The 12661-nt window shown below is 34.0% G+C and overlaps 1 protein-coding gene across 2 annotated transcripts in view; it reads right to left on the bottom strand.

The window, feature by feature from the left end:
- PSME4 (proteasome activator subunit 4) overlaps positions 1–12661 on the bottom strand; it is an 82153-nt gene that overhangs the window by 20640 nt on the left and 48852 nt on the right. For both annotated transcript variants that reach the window (XM_037528071.2, XM_054701993.1), the window contains exons 21-29: positions 10397–10452; positions 8803–8859; positions 8545–8600; positions 8353–8451; positions 6688–6750; positions 6461–6556; positions 5228–5359; positions 1893–2102; positions 930–1066 (exon numbers count right to left, since the gene is read on the bottom strand). In XM_037528071.2, coding sequence (XP_037383968.1) covers positions 930–1066; positions 1893–2102; positions 5228–5359; positions 6461–6556; positions 6688–6750; positions 8353–8451; positions 8545–8600; positions 8803–8859; positions 10397–10452 — 906 coding nt within the window. The remainder of the gene's footprint in view (positions 1–929; positions 1067–1892; positions 2103–5227; positions 5360–6460; positions 6557–6687; positions 6751–8352; positions 8452–8544; positions 8601–8802; positions 8860–10396; positions 10453–12661) is intronic.

The raw sequence follows: 12661 nt of genomic DNA, 5'->3' as shown, positions 1-12661 counted from the left end.
AGAGGGAGGGAGGGAGGAGCACAGGGGACTGAGGTGATGGTGCACGGGTGCTGTAGGGAAGGAAATTCTATGGGGACTCAATCTGAGGGGGGGTGGGAGGAAGCAAATATTGTCTAAAAAATGTAAAAACTGATAAATATTAAAATAAAAAAAGAAAAAAATAATTCAGGAGAGGTACTTTTTTTGATGTAATATTAAGGCAAGCATTAAATAATATAAATCCACATTTACCCTCCTGTTACTTCACATCACCAGACTATAAAGGTGTGTTGAGAAGCAAGTCAGAGTGCATACAGGTATGTGAACAGGGACATTGGAAAAAGAACATTCATGAAGTGCTAGGTATACTGATCAACTCCACTGCTCATGAGTGGATATTCACAAGTAGATTTGTTAGTAGTAACCAATTAGCTGAATAGTCTAACTACATGGCACTCCAAGTATACCTGAGGCAGTGAGAATTTACTGTTTATATAAATATGCCTTATATATTTGTAAGGCATATTATAAGCATATTTATAAAGCATATTTATAAGGCAAAACCAGAATGAAGTTAGGAAGGTTCCTGCTTGAGTGCTTTAGTTTCAAAAATCCAAAATAGATTAGTCATATCCTCATGCAAAATTTGTATAAATTTGATAAAAAAATAATTACTACAAGAACTATTAAGAAGTACATGAGTTGAATTTGAATTCATATTGCAAGAAATGTGGTATTAAGATTACTAACTTTAAGATGGTGTTTTCCACCTCCACAGCTAAAAATGACAATCAGAAATCTTCACAATAATTATCTACTAACATTTTTATATTTTTCAGAATCAATGTGTACATTTCATTAGCAGTTATAATTCATGTACATTTTAGTGATTTTTAAAGCATACTATTTATAATGCCATCTATGCTGATAGGTAGTCCATTTATAATTACCTCAGGGCATCAGCATTCTTTTCTTGTTGCCGTTTGAGTCCTTCTTTAATTTCTTCTGAGCTAGGCATTATCTGGTTGGTAGAAGGGTATTTTGATTGTTGAAGTAATTCTGCTATTCCAGTACATGACTTTGGAATCTTATTAAAAAGAAAAGCCAGGGGAGAAAAATGAAGTACACAACACACACACATACTACAACCTAGATAAATCTTGACATTATACTAAATGAAAAGAAGCCAAATACAAAAGGCCACATAGCATGAGATTCCATCCATATATATTAAGTGTTCAGGAAAGACAAATTCAGAGACCAAAAAAGTAAGCTAGTAGTTTCAGGACCTATGGGAATAGGGGAATGGGATATGACCAATACTGGTTATAACATTTCTGTGGATACAGTGTTTAACATTTCTGGAATCAGAAATATCTAGTTGTACAATTCTGCAAATATGCTTTTGTGACTAGATAAGCATTTGAAAATTCTGATATAATCTGCTACAACTTTCCATTTCAGCACCAGTGAAACTGATATTCTTTACTTTCATTTGAAAATCATACTTTTAATTTTCTTTACCATAAAATATGAAACCTATGGTCAATCTTTTGTAAGTTTAGCTGGTAGGTGACTTCCTAAAACATAATCCACTCTTGGAAAAATGAGGGCATGGACATACAGGGAATAATGGTAAAAGCAATAATGTAATAACCCTCTGTGCCTCTTTTCAGAAAACCACCTCTCTCTCTCTCCTGACCATGCTTCAACTTCCTACTCCACTTTGTTAGCTGTAGCAATCATCGTTAAGTACAAAAAAACTGGAAAAAAACAGCTTAAAAATGGTAGAATCAGATGTGAAGAATATATTGTTTAAAAAAGAAGAAAAATAAAAGGAACTTTATAAGGCAGTATTTCCTTGGGCATGTTGGGGGGGGGCGGTGAGGGGCAGTGAGGGTGGTATTGCTTACTGTGAAATCCAAACCAATTGTTTCATATTGCCGATGAATCTTTTCTGCAAGATCATCAAACAGTCTCACTATTGATGGTTTTTCCAAGGACATTGCTTTGCTAAGTCCTGAAGAAACAATTGCTGGCCATGTCTGTACAATACAGTCCCAGTCATGAAGGTTTGCCAAGCATACACCACTGTGATTTCCAAGGAGACAATATAAGGCGCCCTAAAGAAAAGAAAGATTAATATAGGAAATAAGATGCATTGTTTAACTGGAGTCAATTCACCTGCATACTGCTTTTTTTTTTAAAATTTACTAAATAAGGATTATTTAAATGCTTGACTCTGGTTAGTAAAATATGTATACATGTTTACCATACTTTTAGAAACTTCAATTTGACATTTGTTATCCAGTAATATTTTCTGTAAGTTATTTACTAGTTCAAAGAACAGTTATTAATAAGGTAATATGGACATGCAAGAGTAGTGCTTCTCAGAACATAGCTTCCATTCCAATTCTCTTCTATGACAATTATATCATAAAGACCATGAAATGTGCTGGTCTTGTAGGTCATAACATTTAGAATGATTTCTAAAATAGTAGTTATCATCCTGTTGCTGAGTATTTTCCTGAGTCTATAAAAATTAGCTTAATTATACTGCATAGTTTTTATCAATAAAAGTATCATTAATCAGAATAATTCTGACGACAGACAGTAGATATCCCTTCTACAGTACCCCTTTTACCGAAAACAAAAACATGAAAAAACCCACAAAAAGCATTACCAAAACATTTTGTTATTTTTATGAACACTCACCCTAATGCTATTCCACTCAGGCTTCTTATCCATCCTGCACTCTACTCTTCTTTACAGGTTGCTCTTAAGATCACTGGTAACCTTCATTTTATTGGTCTCATTGACTTTTTTTAAAACAATTTTGAGAGGTTCTTTCATTTTCCTAAATGTCTTTGTATATTATTACACTGTACACAGGGTATTTAATTTGGGGTCAGGCAAAGAGCTAGACCACTTTCATGGACTACTCACATGTGAGCCTACTCTTCTTCGAGGAACATCACACTAAGGCAATAGACGATACCAAAGCGTGACTCAAACCTTGCCTGATTTTTTTTTTTTTAAAGATTTATTTTTATTTATTTTATTTATTTATACAAGCACTGGGTACAGTCAGAAGCACGGGAAGGTGAGAGAATTCACCAGAGCCAGAGTGGGGAGCAGAACAGGCAGAAGGACCGAAGCACACTGCTGAGGGGAGCAGCGGGCGGCAGGAGAGGTCTGTCGTGCCATGCGGGACCCTCCTCCAGTGACCGGGGAGCAGCCAGGGATCGAACCGGCACTGCAGAGGCTGAGGGCAGCCTCGCAACCCAGCGCTCAACCACTGCGTCACCGGGGAGGCCCCGCCTGATTTTTTTTTAAAAAGATTTATTTATTTATGCATTCAAGAACTGGGGTACAGGCCAGATGTGTGGGGGTAAGAGGATTAACCAGAGACAGACTGGGGAACAGAACAGGCAGATTGACTGAAATGCACTGCTGAGGGGAGCAGCGGGAGAGACAGGAGAGGTCTGCCGTGCCATGTGGGTATCTCCCTGTCCGGGGATCAAACTCATGCTGCAGGGGCTGTGGACAGCCTCATAGGCTGTGTCTCAACCCCTTGCGCCACCAGAGAGGCCCTGATATTTTTTTAATATTGATCTTATTTACTTGACTTTGTCCATTTAAACTGCCCTCAACAAGGTCAATAATATACCACCCAAGGAGTTAGACTTTCTACAAGACTCCTAAATTAATGTGTACACTGGAGGTCAGCACACTTTTTCTGTGAAAGATCAGAGAGTAAATAGTTTGCCAAGCCTCCTGTTATGACTTATTACTTCTGCCACTGTAGCATTAAAGCAGCTGCAGACAAATCATAAAGAAATGACATGGCTATATTCCAATAATGCTTTACTTAACAAAACCAAGCAACTGAGCCTGGACTATAACTTGCTGACTTATCTTACAAGCTTATGTCAAGGAACATGCTGAATTCTCATCTTAACTCTCTAGAAAGCAACTGATGCTACTGATCAATTAGCTTCCAATGGAATTTTTCTCAACCTTTCCCAACTGGTCCTTTTCAAATTATCCTCCCAGGATCTTGTAGCTCAAAACTTTCTCTGAAATGGTGTACGTAAGCTCCAAATTCTAGATATGGAGAAGTCTGCAACATCTTTAGGTAAATGTTAACATCCCTACTTGATAAGTGGGTCCTTTAGTTTACAGGACCCACTTCAATTTAACCTGCTTCAACATAAAAACAAAAAAGTAAAATGGAAAAAAATAGTAAAAATAAAAACAACAAAAAATTAAACTTGTTTAAAGTTGTTCACCATCCATTGTCCCTGTTATCTTTCTTTCTTTTTCTTTTTTTAAGATTTATTTATTTATTTATACAAGCACTGGGTATAGTCAGAAGCACTGGAGGGTGAGAGAATTCACAGGAGTCAGAGCGGAGAGCAGAACAGGCAGACTGACGAAGTACACTGCTGAGGGGAGCAGTGGGCGGCAGGAGAGGTCTGCGCGCCATGTGGGACCCTCACCTGGCAGCTGGGGATCAAACCAGTGCCGCAGAGGCTGCGGGCAGCTTCACAGCCCAGCGCTCAACTGCTGTGCTACCGGGGAGGCCTGTCCCTGTTTTCTTTCTGTGTGATATACCCAACACCAGCTAAATAATCTAGAACTTAAATTATTTTGATGCCCCCTCTTTTCAGTTCCCTCATACTCAACCACCAAGTCTTAACAATTCACCTTCCTAAGTCACTTTCAATCAGCCCATTTCTCTCTATTTGATGACATAAGCAATCACCTATTTTCTAGTTCATTTCCAAGGAATGTAGCATTTTCCTGATCTTATGCCATTCCCTTCCTTCTCTGCACTAATCACACAAGTTTTCACTCAGTTGTTCAAACTTACATGATTCTTCCTTCACATTAGTTAGCCTCTCTAAAATTTTTGGTAGTTCATTTCTCTCCCCATAGGTCAGCCAGGCTATTATCCATGGACATTCAACTCAAACTGCATCCTATATTTTAACCATCATAACACCAATAACAACACAGATAAAAATGTAAGTAATTAAGGAGAGAAAAGGCCTATCCTTATTTAAAGGAGAAACATACAAGTCTTCAACTTCCCTCAATATATACATAAAAAGCCAAGATGGATGGAGAGAGGGATAGATATGTGATAAAGCAAACATAGCAAAATGTTAAATACAGAATCTGAATTGTGCACATACACATTATTTAGTGTAGAGTTTTTTAGTAAAACTAAAAACTCCTATACCTTGAACTGCTGCTGTGTGACATCTTGTCTATCGGGGCGGAGAAACTCCAAAACCAAGGGAATAATATCTCTGCAACAGAAGTTATATGCTCCCAAGGCAGTAAAAAATGTTTGCTGAGCTTTATTTCTGACCTGGAGAACATATTATTAACAATACTTTCATTAAATGGCAAAAAAGTAGAATGACTTCTAATGAATTATCAAATGTATCAAAAACAAAGTTATCATTCAAATGTCATAATAACAGAAAAAATATATCAAAGCATGTATATACCAAAAATGAGTAAAGTAAATGATCATCTTTTTATCAAAAGGAAAACATATTACCACCACCACACCATGGTTATATTGGTTCAAATAATTTTGATAAATGAGGTATTACAGAGGAACAACTAGCATTTTGTTCAGTAACAATCAGCAAACTATTGAACTTTTCACTCTAGTTACTCTTAAATTAGAAGATTCAGTTTTCTCTTAGTCAAAACAAGGAGAATCAAAGACTTTCAAATTTTCTTTTCAATGCAAACTTTAAATATAGCCCAGATATTTTGAAACCCAAAAAGATATTCTATATAATTCATTATATATAATTCAGAACTGATGGGCTAGTCAAGTAGTAACAGATAATATACTAACGATAAGAAAAAGCAATTCACATAGTGCATTTCAAACTTTTAGTTTTCTTTTTTTCTTTTATACATTTTTAAAATATTTTTTCATTTTTGCACAATGTATGCATTTTAAACATTAAAAATCTCTGGGTTAGAAACTAGTTTCCTTGTTCATTATTTTATAAAAAATGGAATAATTGGTTATACATGAATCTCTTACTTTTTCCAGTTCTGTGCTTGGTGATACTCTCTTGGACCTATGCTATCTTAAAGGATGGAGCCCACGATTCAAATGGCAGCAGCTTCCTGACGCCCAAGCATAACACCTATGAGGAATTATATGGTTTTCCTAGACTGGTTGTTAAACGTGATTTAATTAAGTGGCAGCAACATCACACTAGCACTATCTATCAACTTTCAATAATTTGTTTTAAATTTGACAGCTAATTAAAAATCACAAAGTAAACATAAAAAGACTAGTAAAGTTAGCTTGCATATATTTACAACTTGAAAGATGTTTTCTATGCTAATAATTTATATTCTCTTGTTTAAATAGTGGTATTTAGATTGTAGGTTAATAAATTGGGACAGTAGGAGAGGGCGGTGTTTGGACTAGCCTTACCTGACTGTATGAACTTGTAGATAAACGAAGAAGATCTCTGATCATATCTTGATGTACCTTTTTGTATTCACAACCTTCAACAGTTAGTGTTCTTAGCTATGAAAAGAAGACAATAAATCAAATCTCAATAAAAGCTAATTTAATTATGAAGTAACACAAATACTAAAATATTCACCTGGAAAAAATGCGATTTACAGAAGTCATTGTGATTTTAAAAAGATATTTACCTCGTGCTGCAACATTACTCGGTCAATCAATAGTGCTCTAATATGTTGTTTTTTCCCATGGAGCTGAAAAATAAAAGTAGCAAATACTTCAGCATTTCCCTACAATAACCTCAACAATGAATTCCCCTGAAACTCTTAATGAAAAATTAGTTCATGTGAGCTGCTGGGTAATGGAGGTATTTCATTTATTCTAAAGCCATCGGACTTATATACTATTTCAATTGATTGTATGGCTAATAGTAGAGGTATTCCCTTTAAATGGCACATCTAAAACTCATTCTCTGTTAGCTTATCAATGGATCTGCACTATATTAAATAGCCTTTCTAAGTAATTGTGTATATTTATCACAGGCTATCTTATCTTTTCTTTTTGTGAAAATTATGTTTAGTGTTCCCTGACCATAAATCTTCCACTCATTTCCTATAGGCAAATATCTGTAATTCAAAGACTGTCCCTCTTTTACATGTTTATCTCATTAGTCCTTGAGTTCCTCCTTTTTCAAGTCACCTATCTCCATCCCAATGACAGCAACTGATTCAAGTTATATTTTCTATCTGGACTACTATAATAGTTTAACTACTTTCCCCTGCTTTTCAGTCTTAACCTCCTATACTTATTTTTAACATTGGTGGCAGTACTTTTCAAAACGTACTGAATTAAATATTGATCTTTCCAATAATCAAATTAGATTGAGATAAGAACCTTTAATGATTTCCCATTGCACAACATACAAATGAAATACTTTCTCATGACAAAACAACAAAGGACCTGCAAAAGAGTGCTATTTAAAACCAAACCACGCTTCTACATGTTCCTGCCATTTTATGTGGCAACCCTGTTTAAAATATACAGTACCCCTTTCTTAAACAATTAACTCAAACAACCTTTTTTTTTTTAAAATATTTATTTATTTATTTATACAGGCACTTGGAACAGTCAGAAGCGTGGGAGGGTGAGAGAATTCACCAGAGCCAGAGTGGGATCAGAACAGGCAGACTGATGAAGTACACTGCTGAGGGGGAGCAACGGTAGGAGAGGTCTGCGTGCCATGTGGGACCCTTGCTGGTGGCCAGTGATTGAACTGGCGGTGCAGAGGCTGCAGGCAGCTTTGCAGCCCAGCGCTCAACCACTGCGCTACCGGGGAGGCCCTCAAACAACCTTTTTTAAACTCAGTTTCAGCCAAAGTTTCCTATAGAACACTGCTATGATTATGTCCTGGCTGACTAAGATACTCTTTTTTCCCCAAGCTCCCAGATAAATTTGTTAACTTTTCCTGGAGCAAAAATACAACATGAGATATATTTTTTTCAGGTCTGCATAAAGTACAAGGCTTCAAATGTATGCCTGCGAACAATTTCTCTTTTACCACGTCAAGTTCTTACAAGGCAACCTGTATGCTGTTGCCCAAACATTTTCATCATTATTATACTTCAAATTCCCATAGTTCAGAAACTATCATGGAAACTGACAGAAGAGTTTATATAAGGAAAAACATTTTTTGCAAGGATCCTTTTGATTGTATTTAATATAGTATTTGAAAACCTACCACTTTTATTTATAAGAAAACTTTCTCTGTAAGCTGAACAACTCCTAAATCAGGTGACTATATATCAGTATTAACCATCTTTAAAAATATTAATTCAGAGTGTTGGTAAGATACTAACCCGATTTTCCATTGACTTCTTTACTAGATTAAAGCTTTTCCAACGGGAGTCAAATTCATGTTTGTGTGATCCTTGAAACTGCAAAAGGTCTCCAATAATCTGCGTCAAAGAATTTCAAATTTTTTATTTCTAAGTCAGGACATAAAAGTCAGTCGTGTTAATAATTATGCAGTTATTAAATGACAATTATACCTTTATGATGAGAAATAATGACTTGGTATCATCTTCTGAATTATCAAGTATGTGGTCTATAATAGAAGAAAAAGGATTTTGATTAAAATATTTTGAATTGCAATAAAACCCCTGATGTGTTAATTTATAATCTATTAGTTAAAGGGGGAAAAAACTGCCTTATATACTCACCAATTAGAATTTACAATGTTAAATAAAAGCATATAAGGTACAGACTAAAATTATTAACAAACAAGTTAAACGCATATATGTACTTACTAAGAAGTTTTCTTATGACCCTAGCAATTGCTTCTCGGTGGTTTTCTCTGGATAGATCTATTTTTAAAAAATGAGATAAGGCATTTTAGACATGCTGATGGCTTCTTAGATTGCTGAAGTTTATGTCAAGAAGGGACAGAGTATCAGGAAAAAAAAAAAAAACAATGGATCTGCCTCAGTCATATTTAGATTACTAGTCAGGCATGATACAGGATAACTTTTAACCTTTTATCTACATGACCTGCTTATACAACTTTACTGGTCAGAGGGAAGGAGGGAAAAACCATCACTGCCAAATATTTCAAAGGTTCTATTCGCTAATTAGAGATTACAAATTGCATAGGATTCTCTAATTAGTCATGGGTGATCTAAAACAATCAAAAAAAAGTATACCCCAGCAATTAATGTCCATAACTAACTCCAGAATTAATCTGCCAGAATTAATCTCCAGAATTAATTTAAGTTTGTTAAATTTCTATTAACATTTGATTCAAAACATTCAACAGTATTTTACATAAGTATTTATATAAAATTTACCTTGCTATGATAAAAACATACAAAGATAGTTAAAATACATAAGGACTGTAATATTGCCATTTATATCAAGTAAGATGTAACAATTCTAAACTTAAATGAATGCTATAGTATATGAAAATCTGCCCATGTACATAAACAGCATCCTAATATTTATTTACTGACCCTATTCATATCTTTTACTGGCTCTTCTTTATATAATTTTTCAGTTTCTCCAGGAAAAGGAAAGATAACTACTGTGTATTTCACAATCATTTATATATAAAAAGGAAACTTATCTGGTCTGTATCATGAAAACTAAAAACAGTGAGTGTTGGTGAGGGTACAGAGAAAAAAAGAACCCTTATACACCACAGGTAGAAATGTAGACTGACTCTGCCCCTATGGAAAACATTATTAATGTTTCTCAAAATATTAAAATCGATCTACCGTATTATTTAGCAATTCCACTCGTAGGTATCTACTCAAAGAATGCAAAAACACTAACTTGAAGGAATGAATGCACTATTTATAACAGCAAAGTTATTGTGCACAACCTAAGTACCCAATGACAGGTGAATGGATAAAGAAGATCACACACACACACAATGGAATGCCACTCAGTTATTTGAAAAAATAAGATGAAATCAAAACTTGCCATTTGCAAAAATATGCATGAAACTAGAGGGGATTAAACTATGAGAAATATGTCAGAAGAAGAAATATAAATGCTGGAATGATTTCACTCATATGTGGAGTATAATAAAACAAGGAACAGACAGAAAAAAACACAGAACTCTGATTGCAAAACTGAGGTTACCAGAGGTGGGGAACAAAGAGGGTAGGGGGCCAATGGACTATGGTGGAGGATCATGGTAATCTGGGTGTGTGTGTGTGTAACTGGTAAACTTCTGAATGCGCCAACCTATACCTCTAAATCATATACAGTGTTGGAAACTGTCACCTCAATAAATAATAATACAACTAAAAAGAGAGACTGGGAATATTGTAACAATAAAAGATTATTTGTAGAATAACTGACAATAACTACACAATTTACTAAAGATTAGGATTCACATACCATATTCAAGTCCAGTATACAACTTGGTCTCTTCCAAGGACACCATACTTGGTACCCTGCATAAAACAAGAATGCTTGTACTTATTATTAATACCAAAAAGAAGGATTAAAGAGGAAATTTTCATTGCTAGAGTGTATAAATAAAAACAAAGATGATGCTTTTTTAACAAAAATATTACTCAAACTTTATTACTTCAATTTTTTTATTCTATCCTTGTGAAGATTAATACTAATTCAGTAAGGATAATATTACTATCTTAAAGAAAATGTTAATTAAACTTAATGAATTTAGGGGAGAAAATTCACCACCCAAATGAATCTAATACTAATGTACACTATTTAAAAGCTTAAATTTGGTGATAAATATGTACACAGTTATACAAAGAAAAGTCAACCTTACCATGTTATGTTATGGTAAAGGTTAAATATAGACAACAAAATTCACAGTCAAATTTTACAGTAACCAGTTTCCTTAGATAATCATCACACTTCCTCTTAAAATTAGCCACATAGATCACTCTCAACATCTACAGTGATATACCACTACTTTTATGAAGATGTTTGGATGTAAAAACACTCCATTTCCTAATTCAAGATCTGTCATAAGAATTGTTTTACCAGAACCAGACTCAACTAGCTGAATTCATTGAATTCACTTTTGGGGTATGCAAGAATAGATTTTTATAGGGAATATGAACCTTGATATCTGAAATCTACATTTTCTTCAATGATAAATATTTATTAATTTTTAACATTTTATTTCAAAATATATGAGTTTCAATTCAACAATTTTTTATGAACAAAAATAAAGTATTTTTGAAGAGGAGGAACATGGACGTGAATGCCAAGGAAACATGAAGCAAGCATATCCAACACAGGGTTAGTTAGTAGTAGAAATTGCATACTTATTCTTCATTACTCATGAACAACACAACATATGTAATAAATAACACTTTCAAAATCAACATACTTCCATCTATATTGCATTTATTTAAGTGGAATTGTAATCTCTACCTTACCATGTGATTAGTTATGAACTCTGGGATTTATCTAAACAGTAGGCAATAATACAACATTAGTAAAATGCCACAGTTATGTAACTATGTTCATTCCCCACCATAATTTAGTACCTAGAATGGCAACAATACCTTTTTAGGTTGCAAAAGCAAGCATACAGAGTATAAACAAAGAATGGCTTTTTACACATAACTTATTTCTAAGATCATTTATATCTTATAATATAAAATTCTAATTTGCTTTTCAGAGATTTTCAAGTTCAAATTCATCTAAAACCTGATTTGTATTCTATAAAAGGTCCAATCTTTGGCAACAGCTGGGAAACTTGAGCATCCTGTAAAATTGTGTATGTGTGGAAAATATGTAAGCATCCAGAATCTAGTCAATAAAAAATAATTTAGATTCCTGTTACAATGAGCTTCAACAGGGAATCCAACATCTCTATTAAACATAAGATTTCATCACAGAAAAGGAAAAGACTATGCTCTAATAGCAAACAAAACATTATAATGCATAAGACTGTTACCCATCCATGTACCCACTTCCCACTTCCCAGGTAAAGCACAGGAAAGTGCTTGTCATGAGCCACAACAGGAGGGTACATGTCTTTCCTCGCTGCTACTAAACACATAAATAGTTTTCTAAAGCAAGAAAAGAGTTGTACAATACCCAGTCCGTACCTAGTAATAAATAATATTTAACTAAGCATGCACTCTAATTAGTTACAAAATTACTCTTAAAAACAACATTAAAAAAGCAACCTCTATTATGAACAATTTTACCATATTAAAAGAACACCAAATGCAAAAGGACTATTAAGTAGGGAATTTGAATGTTTTTCTGGTAAGCATTTCTGACATTAATAATGGCAATCACACTGCAACCACATTTAAAAAAACTAGTCTCATCAAAAGCACTGGTGCTAATTTAAAAAACCCATTTCCCTAACAGAAAATGTGAAGAACACTGACACTTATTACAATAATTTAAAAATGTATCAACCTGTATGGAATTTAAAAATATTTAGTACGTTTAAATAAAAATGGTTCTTTTACTTTTAAATCTTAAATTAAAACAGATCTTCCAGATCTCAAGTATATAGATAGCATATAATTAGATATGTATTTCAGATGTATTTGTTCTTACCTATCATAAATGCCTTTTATGCTGATTTTTCTAATATTTAGTTTTAATTGATCCCTTTGTTATCTAACAAATTAAACTTTGATTGTGCCTTGATGTGATTTA

The sequence above is a fragment of the Talpa occidentalis genome, unplaced genomic scaffold, assembly GCF_014898055.3.
Source record: "Talpa occidentalis isolate TD23 unplaced genomic scaffold, MPIMG_talOcc4v2.1 talOcc4.5, whole genome shotgun sequence".
NCBI classification, from domain to species: Eukaryota; Metazoa; Chordata; class Mammalia; order Eulipotyphla; family Talpidae; genus Talpa; species Talpa occidentalis.
The sequence above is the reverse complement of the archived record's forward strand: the minus strand, read 5'-3'. Positions and strand labels throughout refer to the sequence as shown.